Source organism: Botrytis fragariae (assembly GCF_013461495.1).
Source record: "Botrytis fragariae strain BVB16 chromosome Unknown tig00000061, whole genome shotgun sequence".
Classification (NCBI taxonomy): Eukaryota; Fungi; Ascomycota; class Leotiomycetes; order Helotiales; family Sclerotiniaceae; genus Botrytis; species Botrytis fragariae.
The window spans coordinates 1499748-1520321 of record NW_023500994.1 but is presented as its reverse complement, the minus strand read 5'-3'; the positions used below and the strand labels follow the sequence as shown (position 1 = coordinate 1520321).

General features: G+C 42.0%; 7 protein-coding genes across 7 annotated transcripts; 3 read left to right on the top strand and 4 right to left on the bottom strand.

Moving 5' to 3' along the window:
* Window positions 1–2976: 2976 nt before the first annotated feature.
* Bfra_008573 (putative transcriptional activator protein) lies at window positions 2977–4515 on the bottom strand (the record flags this gene model as incomplete). The annotated part of the gene is made up of 2 exons (XM_037338932.1): window positions 2977–4323; window positions 4435–4515. The coding sequence occupies 2 exons, from the start codon at window positions 4513–4515 to the stop codon at window positions 2977–2979; spliced, it is 1428 nt and encodes a 475-aa protein (XP_037192238.1).
* A 995-nt stretch (window positions 4516–5510) lies between these two features.
* Window positions 5511–6686, top strand: Bfra_008572 (putative gnat family protein; the record flags this gene model as incomplete). Its single annotated transcript, XM_037338931.1, has 1 exon — window positions 5511–6686. The coding sequence occupies one exon, from the start codon at window positions 5511–5513 to the stop codon at window positions 6684–6686; it is 1176 nt and encodes a 391-aa protein (XP_037192237.1).
* A 1409-nt stretch (window positions 6687–8095) lies between these two features.
* Window positions 8096–10039, bottom strand: Bfra_008571 (putative signal peptide protein; the record flags this gene model as incomplete). The annotated part of the gene is made up of 1 exon (XM_037338930.1): window positions 8096–10039. One exon carries the CDS (start codon window positions 10037–10039, stop codon window positions 8096–8098), a length of 1944 nt encoding a protein of 647 aa, XP_037192236.1.
* A 483-nt stretch (window positions 10040–10522) lies between these two features.
* Bfra_008570 (putative peptidyl-prolyl cis-trans isomerase-like 1 protein) lies at window positions 10523–11088 on the top strand (the record flags this gene model as incomplete). The annotated part of the gene is made up of 2 exons (XM_037338929.1): window positions 10523–10555; window positions 10858–11088. The coding sequence occupies 2 exons, from the start codon at window positions 10523–10525 to the stop codon at window positions 11086–11088; spliced, it is 264 nt and encodes an 87-aa protein (XP_037192235.1).
* Window positions 11089–12068: 980 nt separating this feature from the next.
* Bfra_008569 (putative respiratory complex assembly protein rmp1 protein) lies at window positions 12069–14127 on the bottom strand (the record flags this gene model as incomplete). Its single annotated transcript, XM_037338928.1, has 5 exons — window positions 12069–12709; window positions 12797–13307; window positions 13384–13407; window positions 13670–13686; window positions 13896–14127. 5 exons carry the CDS (start codon window positions 14125–14127, stop codon window positions 12069–12071), a joined length of 1425 nt encoding a protein of 474 aa, XP_037192234.1.
* Window positions 14128–16142: 2015 nt separating this feature from the next.
* On the bottom strand, window positions 16143–19330 carry Bfra_008568 (putative snf2 family helicase protein; the record flags this gene model as incomplete). The annotated part of the gene is made up of 11 exons (XM_037338927.1): window positions 16143–16166; window positions 16222–16320; window positions 16407–16557; window positions 16612–16797; window positions 16851–17625; window positions 17711–17832; window positions 17994–18015; window positions 18080–18190; window positions 18379–18467; window positions 18530–19110; window positions 19169–19330. The coding sequence occupies 11 exons, from the start codon at window positions 19328–19330 to the stop codon at window positions 16143–16145; spliced, it is 2322 nt and encodes a 773-aa protein (XP_037192233.1).
* Window positions 19331–19682: 352 nt separating this feature from the next.
* On the top strand, window positions 19683–20455 carry Bfra_008567 (putative nacht domain protein; the record flags this gene model as incomplete). Its single annotated transcript, XM_037338926.1, has 3 exons — window positions 19683–19755; window positions 20101–20246; window positions 20300–20455. The coding sequence occupies 3 exons, from the start codon at window positions 19683–19685 to the stop codon at window positions 20453–20455; spliced, it is 375 nt and encodes a 124-aa protein (XP_037192232.1).
* Between the last annotated feature and the right edge of the window lie 119 nt (window positions 20456–20574).

Below are 20574 nucleotides of genomic sequence, written 5' to 3'. Positions count from 1 at the left end.
ATTGTAAACATCCAAGAAATGGCAATAACAAGATGAATATTAGTACCATTGAAACTTCAAGTCTATCTGCGTCTCCACGTCAAATTTCTCTCTCACTCTCAAGCTTTTTTGAGTTATTTCCAAATATCAACCAATGAGGCCGAGAAGAGATCATTAGTCCCCGAATTGGCACAGTCACTTCACTAAAGGATTCATGAGGTTATGAAATGACTAAAGGAGAGATACTTATATACCCATTTCTCTGCTCTCCAAAAACTAAGATATCAAAACAACTATCTAAACTCTATCATATCCTCTTTTCTTCTCTCTCCCCTTGAATCCTTTCAATACCTCTATTTCATCACTTTGAATTATGCTTCCAAACCTTTTCCTCTCCATCTTGATTCTTGCATTTCCACATGTTTCTATAAATTACCCCGAGACATACCTAGGTATTCCTTTCTCTACAAACACACAATTTCTTCTAGCCAAAGATCACAAGGGAAGAAACGCACAGTTTCATTACCATACTGCTCCTCCAATCTGTTTGTATAAGATATGTGAGCTTTATTTCTAGATGCAAGAGTTATTCTGGTTGAAAAGGGAGGCGTGATAGAGACAGAGATAGTGTAAAGAAGGATAATGTTGACAAACGATGATAGCCGAAACACTTTCGACGATTGATTGATAACAAGAAACAATCCCGAGTCAAGAAATGAATACAACGGCAGTAAAAACGCCAACAATAGCAACTTTAGCCACATCGATATCAATATTCATGCTCCTCACTCTTATTCTTGTAGCTTTCATCACCCACAGAAATATCCGCTCATCTTCTCTTTTTCCCAAGTCCATCTCAAAGTAACACAATACAATAGAAAAAAAGCGTTTCTCTCATTAACACCACCTACAAGCACCACACAATTGCAAGACCTCAGACTACAAGTAGTCATTTTCTTTTATATGCAACTAGGTGAAACTTCCCGACTTCTGCACATCTACCACGTGGCATCTACAGCATACATCATACATGCCAATCGCAGAATATAAGATATTCCAAATCGGAAATCAGAAATCGTAACAAGAACAAGAATATTTGCAGACTTTGAAGTTGTACCTCCCAACCATACACCAAACACTAAGGTGAAACCACCAAGACGAAGAACCCAAGCGAGAAAAAGAAGAAGAAGAAGATGATCAGGCATTCATCCTAAAATCCCCTCGATTATAAATACTACTTCATAATCATTTGTCTTGCGAAAATTCCTCCTAAACAGCCAAATACATACATAGCATGACCCAACCCCAAGGATCGTAACTCCACATTACAAACACCACCTACCTAACGATTCTATAAAACCCCCCTCCCATTTTTTCCCGTCCACTTCTCAACATACACCATGAACATAAACATCAAGATACCGAACAAGGGATTCAAATCTCAAACGCATACTCCTCCGCACTCTCCCATTCCTCCCAATTTCCTAGCCAGGAATACCAAATGTAGAGGAACCGGAGTTCAAAGGAGTAACCATATAAAAACAGTGACAACAAAAAAGGAATTAATTCGTGAAATCACAGCAGCATAAATAGTTCCCACAAAGACAAAACATGAAGAAACCCCAGCGATAATAGCAGCGGCATATTACAACGGGAATGAGTGAATGAATAGCACTCACTCACCATAATCATCACCCATCCCGCCTCATGTAATCAGCATATCATACTACAAGATTTCCCCGATTCCCATCAAATACTATACTGGGAGTACCAAGTCACATCCGAGTGGCCCCATCAAATTGAAGCATTCTCTTCTTTAGGGAATCACGATATTGAAGAAGAGCAGAAATATAAAAGTTTAAATATCCCTTTCTTCATCGATTCTCCAAAACAAACAAGAAAACCACCGCTCTCTCCCCCGACCCACCCCTCCTCAGCCCCCGAGCCCTCAGCAGCCCTCGACAACCTTCCAAGCCCCTTTCAAACCTCAACTCCTCCTCATACTCTCTTACCCTTCACCACCCCGTCATCTCTCAAACCACTCCGCTCCTCCACTCCCTAAGAACAATCAATCACCTATTCTCAACCTCCAGTATCAGATCTCTCATTATCAAGATCATAAAGATGCAAGATCAAACCACCAAACCATATACAGATGAATCCTTGCATATGTATATACACATAAAAATATACACATAGACCCTCGCTCACTAATAAATTCTCTCTCTTAAAACATAAGCACTTGCTTGTATACTAGGTGCCCACTTGCCCATCAGTCTGAGCAAATGTTCAATGCAAAGACATTAACCTCTCCTTCTTACACACCATCAAATCCTCTATACTAGTTCGTAATTCCATAATATCATGATTCTCGTTACCACAAACTCTCCATCAAAAGGCATCCCCCCTCAAAGCACAGCTCATAACAGCACGACAAAACACAGCACGACACGAACTCCCATCGGAAAACCATCTAGCCACACTCATAAGTAAAGTATATTGTATTATATTCCCCTGCCTTTCCTAACTAACGGGTATCATCCCCTCCTTCCCCATTCCCACATCCCATCCACCAATCCATCAGCCCTTTCCCATCATAAATACAAAGAAGTAAGTCGTCCAAGACGAAACAAAAAGCGAAAAAAACAAGGTAATGCAACGCCGAATGTATACCCCCAATGCATTCCCGATACATTTTCAGCACCAGTAGCAATGTAAACACCATACCTTAGGTATATTCGTCCTCTGAAACGTTTGCGTACATGCATATTTGAATGCTGAACATAGAAGTAAGAAGTAAGAAATGAACGCCAGCCATATGCAAGTATGTTACCCATTGGAATCCTGTTCCCCATCAATGCCTTTCAAATATTCATCCCACCATGGTCTTACACAAAGGAACTCACGAGTTCTCTTTCCTCTCTATTGCAGCCCATCCTTAACCACTCAAATTCAACGCCCCCCATACAACTTTCCCCTCCCAGTTCACGACCCCTCTCAATTTGGACTAGACAAAGTCTGACTACTCTCAGATTTCTCATCCGCACCCCAATCCCTATCTCTCTCCCTCTCTCTTTCTCTCTCTCTATCTCTCTTATGAGCACTCAAAGTCCCACTCCCATTTCCATTCTTAATCTTCTTTCGTTCCCTCTCTCGATCCTCATCCATTGGTAACGAACCTGGTTTCAGGACTGGTGTTGAACTACCACTCCCCGGTCTTCCCAATAGTAATTTCTTCTTCTTTTTATCGCTCAGCCCAGCAATACCAAGACCACCACCGTCCTTGTTTTTCTTGACTATCCCCGCCCCCGTCTTATTAACCAGCATTTTCTTCTTCGGTTCAATACTAGTTCTCCTTCCATATTCGCCATCTCGATCATCATCTCCCGAATCATTATCATCATCACTGTCCGGTCTTTTGTGTTCGAAACTGAGATTTGACGAGGAAAGTTGTGAAGGTGTTTTTGTCATTTTCGGAGCTTTGAGTTTATTCTTCAGAATAATTCCACCCGAGCTACCTGGTTTCTTCAAGAATTTCTTCTTCTTTTGTGGAGAATCGGATTCGAAATCTGGATCATCGGCTGCTTCGCGTTTATTGGGACTACCTCTCTTTCCTCCATTGGGTTGTGGTGTTGCTTGTCGACTTAATGGTGGTGTACCATTTTGACTATTGTTTCCTGTACCCAATCCATTTCCATTGATTTTGAAGGCAGCAGCTCTTGCAGAATCTCTTCCTCCACCTCCGATACATTTCACCATATGATTATTCATTCGCTTAATCGGTAAGAATGTATTGCAATTGTGACATTTGGCGTGAGGGAAAGAAATTGGTTTCGCGGGTCCTTCATCTTCACCATCCTGACTGTTCGGTGTTCCTTCTTTCTGTTGTTGCAGTAAAGGATTGATCATGTCCTTCTTCTTCTTTCCTCTCCCTGGTCCTTCTGGCACATAAGTTTGACCATAGACATCATGCCATGGTTTCTCAATAAAAGGCTTCTTCTTGCAGAACTCCTTTCCTGGAGGAGGTTTCTTTGCTCCCACTCCATCTGTAGGTTGTAAAAGTCGAGGTAAACCACACTTTGCGCAAATAATCTCCTCGACCAATTCTAATGGATTGCCTTTCAAGAAAACTTCTTTATTTTCCCACTTCGCAGCGTCGGTTTCTATAATTTGATTTGTGTTCCAAGACGTGGGATCGTCTATTGAATCAGGATTGGTTTCTGCGACTTTTTGTTCAATGGCAATAGCAGCAGAACATGCCTTTGCTATTTTCTCTTCACGATGAGTTTGTAATACTATATCATGAATGATATTGTAGAAAATATCATCAAGTACCGAATTGGTCTATTGTAGAATGTCAGTAAATTGGTAAGTAAGCAAGGCAACAAACGAGTTTTGCTTGTAAAAAGGCGAGGTGAAGTAAGGCAAGGGAAGGTAATGAGAAGGGATAATTACAAGTTTCCCCATAGTATCAATTCCTTCATCTTGACCAGCAATTATTATACCAGACTGAGGAAACTGATCGTTGGCAGACATTTTGAAGATATATTTGCCAGTTGGTGGAATGATTTTCCTTGGAACAAATTGAAATTCTTGAAAACCCCAAGGCTGACGGAATTGTTAAATTGGGGGAAACTTGGGGAGAGGGTTTGGGACTGTGGATGGAAAGAAATGATTGGAAGATCTCTCTCTCTCTCTCTGTCTGTCTGTCTGCCTGTCTGCCTGTCTGTCTGTCTTTCTGTCTCTCCTTCTTTTAAAAAATGATAAAAGGTATTTGAAATAAATAATCGATCATTTTCTAATTGATATTGAACTTGACTTGAAGTGAAGAAAATAGAAGGGAAGTATTGTGTCGTCGTTGTCTGAATACCTTCAATATTTCAGAGGTAGAAAATTGATTGATATTAATCAACTTGTTTTCCCTTGAACCTCTTTCTTACACTTTCGGGAAACTTGGGTCTTGTATGTGTATGTACCGGTTCCTGTACTGCACTAGGGACTTTGGGGTTTCATACCAAAAGCTCAATGATGTTCGAAATTATTGCCAGTCATGTTTAACTTGACTTGGATTAGTAAGGGCGGTGAAGGCCCAGCTGTAGATGACTAATATTTAGCCACCCAGGAGCTAAGGTAAGCAAGCTTCACTCTCGACTGGGTATGGTATTTACTAGGTACAGAGTCATAACCAGCTTGAAGTGAAGGGATAGAAAGGATAAAAATGGAAACCTGTGGCTGATGAAAAAAAGGTACAAAGTAGAAATGATATCCTTGAACCTTGATATCATCCAATTCCTTCATTCCAGTCGATTTCTACATGTCATCACTAGGGAGAATACATATCCTCATGCTCTACTCTACGAATTACCGGTAGGAAAAGTCTTAAGAAGACAGATCTCTCTTCTCATACAATTCATTCTTTTATCAATCCACACCAAGCAGTCAGAGCACGCACACCTTCTCTCTCCCTCCAAGCATTTTTGTCTCTCCTTAAACATCAGATCAGATTATACCCAAGCAAAGTAAATTGAACAATGAATACAACAGACAGCATGTCAAACAATACCCCTCCTCCACCACATCCTCAACAGCCAACTATTCGATCATTCTTTCAACCCAAACAACCTACATACACTCCACCACCAGGAACAACGCCAATCACAACTTCAGACTCTCATGAGAATAGAAATGGAAATGCAGGTCAAGAAATCCCTCCACCTCAACCTGCATCGGGTCCACCAAGCTCTACCAATGCCCCTCTGCCACCGGTAACCACCGCAACTACCGCTACCCCAGATTCTTTACAATCATCATCTGCATCATCATCACAGCAACTTCCCCGGGGTTATAAAATCGAAACACCGCAAGATCATCATATCCAACCTTTACGTCGTATTAATGCTCTCCTCCTCCCAATTCCATACCCAGATGCTTTCTACCACGCTATTACTTCTCCCCCTTCTCCTTCGATACCAATCTCTCTCTCTTTCTCAAGAGTAGTTACATATACTCCAGACTCCCACTCCGAACCAAAAGTAATCGGCTCCATAATCTGTCGAATCGATCCCTCTCCTCCATCTTCTCCGTATGCCCAACCTCCCGCAAATACATATAGTATATATCTCCAATCTCTCACTCTACTCTCTCCCTACCGAACTCTTGGTCTCGCAACCGCACTCTTGAATTCCGTCATCGAATCTGCTACATCTTCTCGCATGCCAATTGGTGTCAGAATAGAAGGATTATACGCGCACGTCTGGGTCGATAATCAAGAAGCATTGGAGTGGTACACCAAGCGCGGATTCGAAAAGGGGGAATTGGTCGAAGGATATTACAGACGTTTACGACCACAAGACGCATTCGTTTTCAGACGAAGATTCTCGGTTCAAGATCATATTTCTAGACAACCACAGACCAATCCAACACCTGTATTAAACTTAATTCAAAATGCGACTGCGAAATCAACACCCCCTCCTCCTCCTCCAATGAGCACAGCAACAAGACCACCCCCATCAAAACATACAACATCCTTTCAAGATCGTAGACCAGAAAGAGAATGGAATGATTTGCCAGAGGAAGTGTTTTTGCGTCCTAGAGCACAAGCAGATGAACAAAGTAAAGAAAGTTCAAGAAGTAGTAGTCGGAGTGGAGCTTCAGGAAGTGGTGGAAAGAAAAAGAGAAGCTATCCTGCTGCTGCATTTGGATCTTAGATGATTTGGAGGGGGTCTCTTACTTTTTAGAATTGCATGGGATTCGTGGTTTAAGGAGAGTTGAGAGTTGGGAGTCGGGAGTTGGGAGTCGGAAGATTAGAGGAGATGGAATGAAAGGTCTTGGAGAGGGATGAACAGAAAGAAAGAGTGAGCAAATTTGACACTTGGGAGTTGCGGGTGGATTTATCAATAGATACTAGATAGGTAGGGAGAGAAGCCTTACCATTTCATTTCATTCTATCTAGATACATCAACAAAACAGAACCGGTTAAGAAATCGGGAAAAGAAGATAGACAGATACCTACAGAGTAAATAGATATAATCAAACACAATTCAAAAACGAATATACATACATAGTTCACAGTTCACACAACATGATCACTGGATACATATGTCAAATCGCTCTAGAACCCTAGAATACTGGAGTCACAGAATCCCAAAATCTCAAATTTCTAACATCCTGTAATGAAGTCGTAAAATCGTAATGACGCTCCGCTGGCCCTCTAGTGGCTTCAGGGTTGGCGGGTGGGAAAGGTAGAAGCAGACATCATATTGAATACTCTCTAGCTAGGTGCTACACGAGCCATGCTCTACTGCTCCTCTAGAGCCATTGCTGTGGAAGCATACGAGGTTATTTTGATATGGATGTCGAGCTGCTGAGGTATGTTTGTGTGTTTGTGTGTTTTTGTGAAAGGGGGGGTAGGGGATGAGAAATACAATTTAATTTAATATATGAGTTGGTGTGTAAGTTAACATGTGAGTTGGATGGAATGGAATTCAACAGAACTGAGCTGAGCTGAAATGAAATGAGTTGGGTTGAGTGGACAAAAACCAGTAGCGAGAGAAAAAGAAGAAAGGGGAATCAGATGATAGTACATGGTGGTTGGAATGGATGAATGTATTGATGTGGGTGCTGGGTTTGATAGTCAGTCTGACTGTAGTGGTTCTAAGATGATGGATGAATGGATGAACACATAATGCTTGACGATTTAGAACTTCTAATTCTTTGTCGTTGGTCTTTGATCTATGAGATGGGCATAGAGAGGGGGACTACATATCTCGAGCGTGTTTTTTAGATACACTATGTGAGATGTGAGATGCGGAGCGAAATAGTATTATTCATTTGAAGTTTCCTATTCCTTATTCAGGATTCAATATTCAATATAATATGATATGTAAGCTGTACATCTATTCATTTATTTATTTTGCGATATCATCTACAGCTTCTTCTTCTTCTTCTTCTTCTTCTTCTTTTTCTTCTTCTTTCCTCTCTTGTCCCTTCCATGCTGTGATTACTATGGTAATGAAGATGGATACCTATGTATTTTTCATTCCTGCTCTCTGAGTACTAGACATTTCGAGTCGGTTTGATTGATCTTGGTACTGACTCACCCGCTCTCCACAATCTCTCATCTATCTTTCTTCTTCTCCTCCCCCTCTCCATCCATCCCCGTTTTCTCTCCTTTCCTCTCCGCCCCCCTTGATCCCGGTCCCGTAATAGAAAAGAGGAAGATCTGATCTTCCATTTCCTTCTCCCTCTTCTTCTCCTTCTCCCTCAAACTCTTCCTCGCCGTTTTCTCAATCCTCTCATGCTTTTCCTTTTCTGACCTATTATAAACCAATTCATCATCTGCTTCACTCGCATTTGCATTTCCATTATCTTCAGGCCAGGAAATCGATCCATCAGATAGCACCGAGCTCGCATCTGAATCGTCCATTAGCGTACCAATCGCTTCTGCGAGTTTCGTTTTGATTTCTTCGTGTTTTTGCTCCTTCTTTGTTACTTCTCCATTTGAGATTTGCTTTTCCTTCACTTTTTCATCGTCCTTCTTCTCGTCTACTTTCTTCTTTTCTCCTTCAATTTTCTTCTCCTCCTCATCTTTCTTCCCCTCGTCCTCTAAGCTCCCATCCTCAGTAAACTCCCACATAACTCTTAATTCTCCTCTCACAGCCGCCGTTCCCCACAAACTAAATACGACACCAGGAACCAGATACAAGAGAGCTGGTTGTGCGTGCTTCCACACATTCATAACAAATAATGTTACGAGCATCCCAATGATGTACCCCGCGAGAGCGGCTTTGAAATAAGGTTTTGGGAAACGAGTTCCTTCAACGCCTGTTTTGAGGGAGGAAGAAGAGAGAGGCGAGAAGGAAGCAGTCCAGAAACGTTCACCCCAGAGACCGGTTGCTGGTCTGTAGGCTGGCTTTTGGGATGAGGGAATGGGGGTTGTTGAGACTTTTGTGAGTGCTTTCTTTGAGGTTGTGGCAGGAGAAACGGTAGAAGAGTTTGGTTTCTGTAAATACAAATAATGCAGATACAAATCGAATCTTAAAGCCAGCGCAACCAAGATTCCTGGTAGAACAATGTCTCCCAATCCCAACATACTACCTCTTCCACTTTCACCCGCTGGAAACACAAGCTTGATTGGAACATCCAGAGTTGTAGCCACGGTGACCATTAAAGGAGTATAAAATACCATAATGATATCGTAAAAGAAGAGTCCGAAGAGAACTAATGAGCCGGTGAAAAATGTAGTCAAGGACATGAGTTGAAGAGATCCATAGCAAAAGCCGAATCCCATTAGATTTGTAAGGTACCATGGTGCATTCATCAGATTATAAGCTGTGATTGTGGCGATACCTATCAAGAGACCGAGGAGCGATGTGAATTTGATCGGAGACTTTTGATGAGGAAGTATAGTCTTAATGTGGAGATGAAGCGTATAATTTGTCCTCAGAAGACCACGAACATCCCACAACGCATTCGTAACTCCTTTTGGTAGATTGATCTTTGAAAGTCGTCCAGGAAGAGGACTCACAATTCCAACACTAACCAACTTCCCTTGTCCATCCTCAGAAACTTGACGTCTCGATTTCTGATCAATATGGAAAACATTATTTCCCCTCGTCCACACGTTTGGAAATATAAATCCCACTCCCACATCCAATGAATCCTTTGCCAATCTCCCGACGCCAAAAATTCCCAGAGCAGAAAAATAACATCCCAATATCTTATTGAGAATAGCGGGATCGTCCAACCATTTAATAATAAAATAGAGACTTCCCAACGCCACAGCAGCTAGAAGTGGAAAGATGATAGCATCAGAAGGCGTCATACCCTCCATTTGAGCTCTGGATTCTTCTTCATCTTCTTCATCTGAAGTTAGGAGACGATTAGAAGAAGAGGATTTGCGAGGTGGTGAGGCGGAAGGAGGGCGTTGAAGTGATGCATGTGATCCGATGTAGATGGGGAAGAGAGCAGCGAGGATAACATGAATTTCTAATTTAATCATCTCTCGATGCGTGTAGATCATAGAGCCATATTTGGCTAGCAGATCTTTGACGTTGTCCATTTTTTGTGGTTGGATTGTTTGGTGTTGGTATGGAGTAAATCGTGACCACTATGGGATTGACAGGTTGGAAGTTAAGTAGTGAGGTATTGAGAGTATTTTCACAGTTGAAACCAGTTAGTTCATTGTGGTAACTTTAAATTTTAGATCCTTTTGTTTTTAGCCAGCTAAATTCTTTCACTCTCAGAAATATCAAATTTGGTTTGAAGTGAATGTGGTCTTTGAATTTCAGCTAGGAAATCACAAAATAGGACATGAAGTTGGTTATGGATGTTGTCCTTCCCAGAGGAACAAACAAACAGCAGGGATTTGGCAAGGCCACTGGTGGGCGATAAACTTTCTTTCAGCCTTGCAGAAAGTAAACAATAAATTGAAGCCTTCTCGAATCTTTAACACGATACTCTTTCTTCACTCTGAATTTACTTTATAGTTTCTATATTATCAATTGACCATATTCGATTTATTGTAAATATCCAAACACCCAAAATGGCCGTAAATATCGCCCTAGAAACCACGATGGTATGTACAAATTTCCCAATTACTTCCATTCCCTTGATATTCTGCCTCCACGGCAGTGGCCCCCGGAGGGCCAGCGGAGCGTCATGCATACACCAGACAGCTATAGAGAGTTCTGAGCATAGTTTCTCCCTCCACTTCCCCCACCTACCAACCCTGAAGCCCCCAGAGGGCCAGGGGAGCGTCATTCATATGACAAACAGCTATAGAGAGTTCTCAGAATAGTTCCGCCTCCAATTCCCCCAAACCCTCCAAAGAGCCAGCAAAGCATCAATCAAACCATCCTAACACCCTCTCCTCTCTAGGGCACCATAACCCTCGAGCTCTACACCTCTCACGCCCCCAAAACCTGCACCAACTTTGAGACACTCATTCGCCGCGGCTACTACGATAGCATCATCTTCCACCGGATAATCCCCAACTTCATGTTGCAAACTGGTGATCCCACTGGTACCGGACGCGGCGGAACATCCATCTACGGAGAAAAGTTCGAAGACGAACTGTCCCCCCCTCAGGGTCAAATCTCCCAGTGTTAAAACACACGGGAGCGGGGATATTATCGATGGCGAATTCGGGCCCGAATACAAATGGATCGCAGTTTTTTATTACGTTGGCGCCGACGCCGTGGTTGGATGGGAAACATACGATTTTTGGACGGGTGACGAGGGGGATGGGGACGGTGAAGAGGATGGGGCTTGTGAAGACGGGGGCGGAGGATAGACCGGTGGAGGAGGTGAGGATTTTGAGGGGGAGGGTTTTGGAGGGGGAGGAGGGGGTGGGTGGGGAGGTGTAGGGGTATTGAGTGTTTGTGGGAGTGTTGATGAGGGAGAGGGACTTGGGTGGTGTATGGCAAAAGTTTGGTTCTTTGGATGAAGTGGATCTTAATATTCGTGGATATGGATATGGATGTTAAACAGAACCTACTTCACAATTGGTCTGATGACTCTATCCTATCAAGAGTCAAACATATCACTTTGAGGGCATATATCTTCTCAGCCCTATTTCATGCCCTATCTAGCATATGGACATGGCATATTTGCAAACTATACATCTCAAAAATGAAAGAGCTGTAAGCTAGAAGATATGGATGAGAAGACAAGAAGAAAAGAAGAAGCGAAGCGAGGCGTTTAGGAGTTTGATATACCTAGGTACCTACATCAATCAAGATCAATACATAATTTCTGCCTGACAAAGGTACATGAACAGAAATATATATAGCCGAGAAGAAAATAGAGCGTTGAAATTAGAGCAATTAAAAATCTATAATAAAAACCAACCAACCAATCTATTTTTCCGTGGTTCCTTCGTCCATCCATCCGCCCATCCATCCATCCATGATGTTATGCTTCTCCAATGTTTCTTAGCTATACCCCAGCCAGAAATCCCATAAACTCCATATATACGCAAGCCCAAACGGAAGCCAGCCTATTTTTTTTTCGCCATCCAATATACAACCCAGTCCAATCTACCATCTATCTATACACAAGCCCCCCTTCCCCTTCATATCCATATCTATCTAAGAAACCTCCCCGGGTAATTTCCATGCCACCAAATCCTCTCTCATATCAAACTCATCCACTTCCCTCGGCCTCACATACCCATGATGGTTCCCCGGAATATGGCCCAGACCTCTCCCCTGTCTTCCTCTCTCTCCACTCCCCATGATCGAAATCTCATCATCCCTATCCCCCATACTCGAGAGTCCAGATTGAGCACTCACGCTCCTACCTCCACTTGATGAAACCCCACTGCGTGTTGTGTCGGTACTTCGTTTATATCGATGACCTCTCCCATCTGCTCTTCCCATTTTTCCACCTCCAGGAACAGAAGATGATGTGGTTAGATTACTCTTCTGGCTCGCATCACTATGACTTCTCCTGTGTCTTCTCAAATCCTCTCCGCTTCCCCCACTTGCGCTTAATTCCCTATCATCTTGTACTATTCGAGGTGTATCTCGTAGATCTCGACTGTACTCATTGTGATCGAAATTGGAAGAATCCGGATCGCGTTTCCAGCCATCTCCTCCGGCGAATATATCTTCGACACATTCATCCGCGGGCATCTCGGCAGGGGAACAAGTCCAAGAGGCAGCGAGGGCGCGTCGATACATATCGTGAAGATCGGATTTATCGGAGGATTTCTGAAGTTGTGGCATATCTTCATAGAAGAATTAATATTGCATCCCGGGTCGGATTTGCGCATCGTGAGACAGATGGAAGGATGAAGAAAAGGATATAAACTCACTACCAATATCATCACCATTATCCCCCGTCTCGCCCTTCATGATCCCCGCGATCCCTCCAAAAACAGGCGCACTCTTCAATGTTGGCGCTACGAAATTTCTCTCCCCTTCTACGTGTCGCATACTAATCCCAATCTTGGCCGTACTATTGATCTTACTATCCTGCATTAAATATCTCCTCACCACTCCCTCTTCGCCCTCAACTTCACTCTCTTCTACATATTCCGCCAAATTCAACGTGATATGTCCTAGAGTGACCCGTTCTCCTTTCGAGGTAGCTCCAGAATTATAGTCTTGGATGACTTCGAAATGGATAAGACATTCGGAGAGATGGTTGGATTTATCGATTGTGAGACGGACAGGGATGGATCGAGTGTAATCCCAATGGACTTTGTGTTCTTTAATGGGGGAGCGAGGTGTTTGTCCTGAATGCTCGGAGGCAACAGAGGAAGAGATGTGCCATTTTATGTATGCGGTTCCACTGGTTAAAGGGACGTTGTTGAGATCTATTAACTGAAGGAGGGGAGGTCAGTTTGGGTTGGGAATAAAGAGGTGTGAATGTGTTGGAATCTTTGGAAGGAGAACTTACTCGGAGGACTAAATCAAATTTTGGCTGGAGAGATGATTGTTAGTGTATATGCATGTATGGATGGATGATTTATCTCTATATCTTCGTTTCCATCTTCCTCTCCTTTTCCCTCGTCGATTGAATCTTCATCTGCCCACCTGCGCAGCTTTCAAAGGATGTATATTTTCCCTCGCTCTCTCCCTTATCTAGCATTTGCCATTTACCATCCGCCATTCGCCCATCCATAACCCGTTATCCATCTTCAAATCAAATCGAAGCAAACGAAACAAAACAACTGAACACATACCTTTCTAGCCTTTGAGACTAATCGTTTGGTAAAACCAACCATAATCAGCAAATCAATCCCAAGAAAAGCATTCCACAATCAAATCATCAATCAATCAATCAATCATCAATCCAGCCTTTCTTCTCACTGATTTCTTTCCCTTTCAAGATATTTCCGCCTCGAATAATTCACATCACATCATAAAAGCCCTCCATCTTCTCCAATCAAAACGAGAAGCCAAACTCACCCAAAAGTGTACTCATCCCATCCAATTCCTCTAAAATGGGTAGACGCACTAAATTCAACGGTAGTCGTCTTAGTCTTGATTTACGTGATGGTGGTTGATAACTATTTATCAGAATGGAATCTTTTGCTAAGACCAGATTGAGGCTGAAATGACGCAGTGGAGATGATGGGAGGTGTGAAGCTTGGGCTTGTCTTTGGGGTAAAGGTAGAAGAGGTAAAGGTAAAGGGGTCATTTTTCGGGTGTTACTGTTATGTATGGATGGAGATGTTTTGTGCTTTGTTTCATTTGATTCATATAATCATGAAATTAATTTAATATCAAGCAGATTGTAAGAAGAGGAAGAATGAGGTTGTTGTATATTAAGTAGGTAGAAAAATACTTGGATATAATATTTATATTTCCAAGACGCATGTAACATGTATATATGTATGTACTATTAGTTAGTAAATGTATATAATCTTTAAAGTTATCACATAAGTTAGTACGTACTCGTATATACATAATTGCATTAAAAAAAAATCAATTGTTGGCGTTGGATTGGATCGAAATGGAATTATTAAGTTGCATTCCATCACATACATACATACACATACATACATACATATACACATACCTACATACATTCTTATCGTGCGTGGGATTCGTTCTGTTCGTTTTCGGTGATAATAATTCCCCCAACTCCGCAAAAAAACTTACTTATCGCTTGGATGGCTGCTTTGGGAAGGAGTGAACTTTAGATACGGACTTCGTATTTGGAATTGCAAACGGAGGAAAGAATTGGATGATTCTCCTTTGGAAGTTTTCGTAAGAAGGGTGAATTCGGGGCTGGAATGAGTGAATGGTTTTGGATGGATGCTTAGGTGTCAATCACCATGGCTATCTGGGGATATCGTCATTGGCGAAGAGGGCTGAGGTACACAAGTACTTATTGTATATAGGAACACTTTGAAGGGTTAAGTTATGTCTCCATTCAATATCCGCTCTTGTTCCGCTGCATTATTATATCTCACTACCTCACACACCTATATCTTCTTCCCATTCTCCCATTGTGTTCTCCACTCTCTCCATTCTTCCCCGTCTTTTCCGTCGTCGTCCTCGTCATCATGCATTCTACCTCCACCTCGACTAAGCAGACTGGGGTATCTGATACGTTTCATACGCATTTGACCTAGACCACGAGAAGAGTAATAAAACTGGTCTGATGTTTTTACTGTAATCATTCACTATCAAACGATTTCCCATCAAGGCTATTCGTGGATTTTTCTCTCATTACACTCGTCAAATAAATCATGTATAATGTGGCTCCCCAGAGACATATGGCCTACGTCTCCGCAAATACTACATTTGACTAGAATGAAAATTTCCAGATAAATCCTAATCCTCTTGGAGAATCATCTTTATTCATTGAGCTATTACATAAAACAATACAATTGCATAAGTATGTATTTATTACAATTCATTCACCTAATTATCATCTTCCATACTCATAGAAGTAATCTAAAAATCAACATTCAATCGAATCTCAAATATCCACATACCCCTGAGCACCTTCGCTTGTCCCAAACTAGGAGACGTAGTACACATATATAAAAGCATGACATGACTTTCTCTAGGGCGTCGACAGCTGTACGTAAACAAAGAAGCGTCAACGACAAGCTAGGGAATCTATATGTCTAAGCTTTTGAATACTAAGGAAGTGACACTTTGTATCGGACTTGCTCTTGAAAGTTGAGAGCGTGAGTGCACTCTTACTCAACTTTTGGTTTTACGGGAAATTTGTTTCATTGTCAGAAACTTCAATATCTACTGATATTTCATACCATTTCTACTTTTACTTGTATTGATGAGTGTAAATACTGCTATCAATACATATCGATATATCGCTAGCACTTAATACATTGCTACCAGAAATCTATCGAAAGGCATCATCCACAACTCGAGCTCAGCCGTACAACTCCAGCTTCCCCTCCAACTACTCCTCTACCCATCTATATGTGCGATTCGAGTGCTTTTATTTCTTCATATTCTACCCCTTTCTCACTATTTCTAGTATCTTTTCCAGTCACACCGAGTATATACCTCAATTTACTGGCGGAGGAACATAATTTAAGCCGGCGGGGAGAATATCCTGACTTGACAATAGCGAACCTGCAGTCCAATATTATGAATTTGGCTCTTCCTAAATAGTAACATCTTATAAGGTGCGATTATATAACTGAACGATAATCTCAGACCTATCTTATGATATTACTCAAGAACAGATCTCAAGTACTGGATATATGTCAGAATTACAAACGAGATATGAAAGTTCAATGGGGAAACATACTTGTAAAATACTCATATCGACGCCAGCCTCTGAGATACAATTTTGACTAAACGTAACATCTGCAAGCATCTTCTTTCTCTTTTGAAGATCCACAATTTGCTGTAAGCTGTTAGAATATCATAAGCTTTATCAAGAGCTCTCATCAAATCCCGTCTCAATGGAAGACAAAAATTGGGCGAGCGTACCTCTTCGAACGAATCATGCATCAAATATCTGATGGTAGTAACATTACGCTTCTGACTAATTCGATGTACACGACAGAGAGCTTGTTCTTCAATCATGGGGCCCCAATGTGGTTCGAGAAGATATGCTCTCAACCCAGTGGTAAGATCGAGCCTGCTCATACCCATTAGTGGCTAAACACCAACACTTGCAATAGATATAACTCACCCTGCACCACCACAAGTGATTGAGACAAAAATTACGCGAACAGTATCTTTGTTCTTGAAAGCACCCAAAGCCTCATTTCTTTTGGACAGAGACATTGTCCCATCAATCCTTGTGTAGTGTATTCCTTGATTCTCCAGCATCATTTGCACAAGATCAAGCGTGTTAGTCCAGTATGAAAACACAACACTATCACACATTAGTTTCTGAGATACTTTTTGGTCTTATTGGAATGTATCAACCTTTTTTCGGCACTCTTGTATTTACGGAGATCTGCTAGAAGAGCATTGATTTTTGTCGACATGTGCTGGATAGAAAATGCAATATCTGTAACTGTTGGTGGTGTTACAGATCTCAAATCTTCTGCTGTATTTGTGAAGTTCAAACTGTTACTCGGCGATCGGTCACAGTTGTCTCCTTCTTGAAGAATACATTGTTCGCATAATGGTTGACGTTGAATATCAATGCCGGGAGGAAAAGGGCCACCAAAGACCTCTTCCTGTAGATAGTCGCCGCACATGGAGCAAGAAATAACTTCACTTCCTTGAGACACCATATGATCTTTAGTAGGTGTAAGCTGCAATAGGCCGTGGTTGCAGATCAGACGTAAGCGGTTGAGTAGTGCCAGCGCATTGAATGTTTTTCCATTCTGATTCCCAGAAGAGATTGATCTCTCCACTCTCGCTCGCAATTTCTCAGCCTCATACTTCTCTCGCTCAGCCGAGGTAAAATTGAGATGGTGAATCTCGTCAACACGTGATGGAAGTTCAATGACTGCCTTCGTGCGACTGATGGTAATGGCCCGTACAAGTGTTTTGTGTCGTAAAAGCCCTTTAGCATCCATAGAGGAAGAATTTCTGAATGGCTTTGTAATCTCTTCTACAAAAATTCTTGTATCGGAATAAAGATGAACGCGCAGAAACTTTACAATGCTGGCGAAGTCCACAAGTTTGTTCTGAATAGGAGTTCCGGTTATCGCCCATCGTCTTGTTGCTTTGAGAGCACAACAAGCTCGAGCTAGCTAGCTCTGAGGATTTTTGATGATATGAGCTATAGAAGTTAGATATATGCATGAAGCTTATGTCACTACACCTTCGCTCACCTTCATCTAGAACTACGCGATGCCAAGTGAAAGAATATAGAGATTCATCATCTTGATGAGCGCTGTGATGCTTCCAAATAGCCGCAATAGTGTGGTATGTAGTGATAACAACATCGAACTGCCTGAGAAAATCTATGCTTTTTTTGTTGCTGCCATGGTAGATATGGCATGTTAGTGCTTGCGGTACGAGATGTCTAGATATTTTGATACCGCAGAAATCTAGCACGAGTGCGAAGACGCATGCCATGCAACTTCGATTTGAGAGAAATATGCGGAGACTTACAATCGGAACTGATGCTCCCGTACTTGTATCATTATTCTTGCGTTAGAATTGAACAATGAGCTTCTTTGCCATGGACTGGAACATACATGCTGGAGGAACAATAAGTAGTGTAGCCTTTGACATACTCGAAAGCCCCAATTCAGAAGAACGAGGATGAGCTTGCGGTAATTCATAATTTAGGCAAGCTTGGTTTGAAGCTATTAAATATATCATGGTGAGTGTCTTGCCCAATCCCAAATCATCCGCTAGTAGGCCACCTCGGATTCTGGAGGAGCTTCACAGGTGCTGTATCCGGTCACATTGTTTACGTAACTAATAGTCTCAGCCAACACAGAAATTGATTAGAAGAATGAGGGGGTGTACTTTAATCACCCCGAAGTATCACTCCGCCAACTCCATATGTCAGAAACTGCATCATCAAAATTCCAACCTTCCTCGCGACGCTGCATGAAAGTCAAAGCTTGCTTTTGATGCCTATAATGAAGATACCATAAGTCCCTGTAGACGATGCCCTTATGAATGTGCTAGTTATTTACCTGAATAAGGAGGCCTTCACAATTTTGGGTGCCTCAGTCTCTCTCAAAGGAGCCTCTCCTTCCATCAACTGCGCTAGAAGATCTGGTCCGGATTTTAATTCCTCTACATCGTGATATCCGGGAGCCAAGATAGATAAATCTGTCATCACAACTTCCTCCGTGTCGGGGGTCATAGCATGGGGATTACGGTACGGGACGCACCGTTCACAACCGAGTGTATCTTGAAGATACATCTTTCTGATTGATAAGTATTCCCCTATCTTTTCAACAAAACGATGTGGACCAAAGATGATTACGTTCAAAAACCACAGTCCAAGCAATTTTCCAGAACGTTTGATCATCCGTCGACTGGGTCCGCCATGGTCAAATTCAATCTTTGAATGGCAGTATAACTGCGTTTTAATTTCTGGAACACTTGCCAAGTCATTGAGGATTTGTGCCGATGCAAATCCTGATATGTCGAAGGTAGTTGAGTGATGATCATCACCCGAGGAAAGACGATTAGGACTACGAAATTCGACACGTATAGGGCTTGAATGCGTCTCTGAACTGCATAGTTTCTTTACGGCGATGTCGCTTAACTATTTATTCTATTGTTAATTTTTGAAAGGGTTTTAGAGATGTTCAAATCTTGTTTACCATCCCATAACAGCATTCATATACTTCCCGTCCAACCATTCCCAGGGCATTTGCACTTTCAAAGGCAGGCGAGTAGAACACCTCATCTTCTGTGATCTCGCTTTCATGGTTACCAGTATTGTTGATCCGCATACGCTTGGCTGGCCGTTCTTCGTAAGACATCGTCAAGATTGAAAATTTTGCTTTGTCTATAGGTATGCTGCTCGTAAATTAAAGAAAATACGACAGAAATGAGCAGCTGGAAAAATAAATATTGTAGTAAGGTTGATTGCTTATTGATTCGATCGTTTCCGTATCGGTTATATAGTGGAGGAAGTAAAAGAAGTAATCTGGTATAAGAATAAACTGAGTCCGTTGCTCAACTCTCTACAGAGCTTCTAGATCAACTGCAATCTTTGTTGCGCTATAGGAAAGAAGCCATCCCCCATTGAAAGACACACAAGAAAAGATTGGAACTATCACCGAAAATCAAAGTTTGCAAGGTTTGAGTCATTTGCCTGAAATTAGAAAGTTGATGCTGGATATTCTTGGGTTCGAAGCCCGATCGAAGTTGCACTTGGAGGCTGCTTTGGACAAATCTCCAGAAAGTAAGTGCACTCTCAAAGTTCGATATGTTGTCTAAAATTTAGTAGCAATCTCACTGGACTTATGTGAAATGGATCCAACTCACTTAAGTGCCATTGCTCACCATTTTCAACGAACGATCGAGTCTCTGCTGGGAAACAATGCCCCGGCAGCGTTTCCTAATATCAACCAGATGGATACCAAAGTTCTTCGAGAGACTTATGGCGCCTCAGTTTTCATATGCCGATATGTAAATTGTGTTCGTAATATTGATGGCTTTGAAACTTCTTCTCAACGGGACAAGCACGAGTCACATCATCACCGTCGGTATCAATGCGCACATTTTTCATGTGCTTATTTCACGATAGGGTTTGTCACCCGAGCGCTCCTAAACAAACATAACAAGAAATATCATGCCCTTGCCATGAAAGAAGAGTCGCCTAGCCTTGCAGAAATCCTTGCGCCCAAGCCAGAGCCCCTTTTTATGAACGCACTCCCAGTGGATGATCAACCGGTATGCTCATCACATATAATTTATTTTGAGTTTCACTACTAATATTTGAATAGTTTGGTGAGGTGGAGTTCAACAATTCCAGCAATGGATATTTGGATGTTTCTACCGACTTCGACTTCGATAAGTTTATTAATGGTTCCACTGGTGGTGGAGATAACATCAACTTTGATCCTTATCTAGGAGAGAATGAGATTAATCATAGTATATAACATCTGCGAATTGAAGTCTCACTAGTTACAGGATGACATACTGTTTGTCGGCATGGCGATTATATGCCGGTACTAGTGCCCGCACTATTTCAGAGGTCTAAAAGTCTTCGAGGATGTGA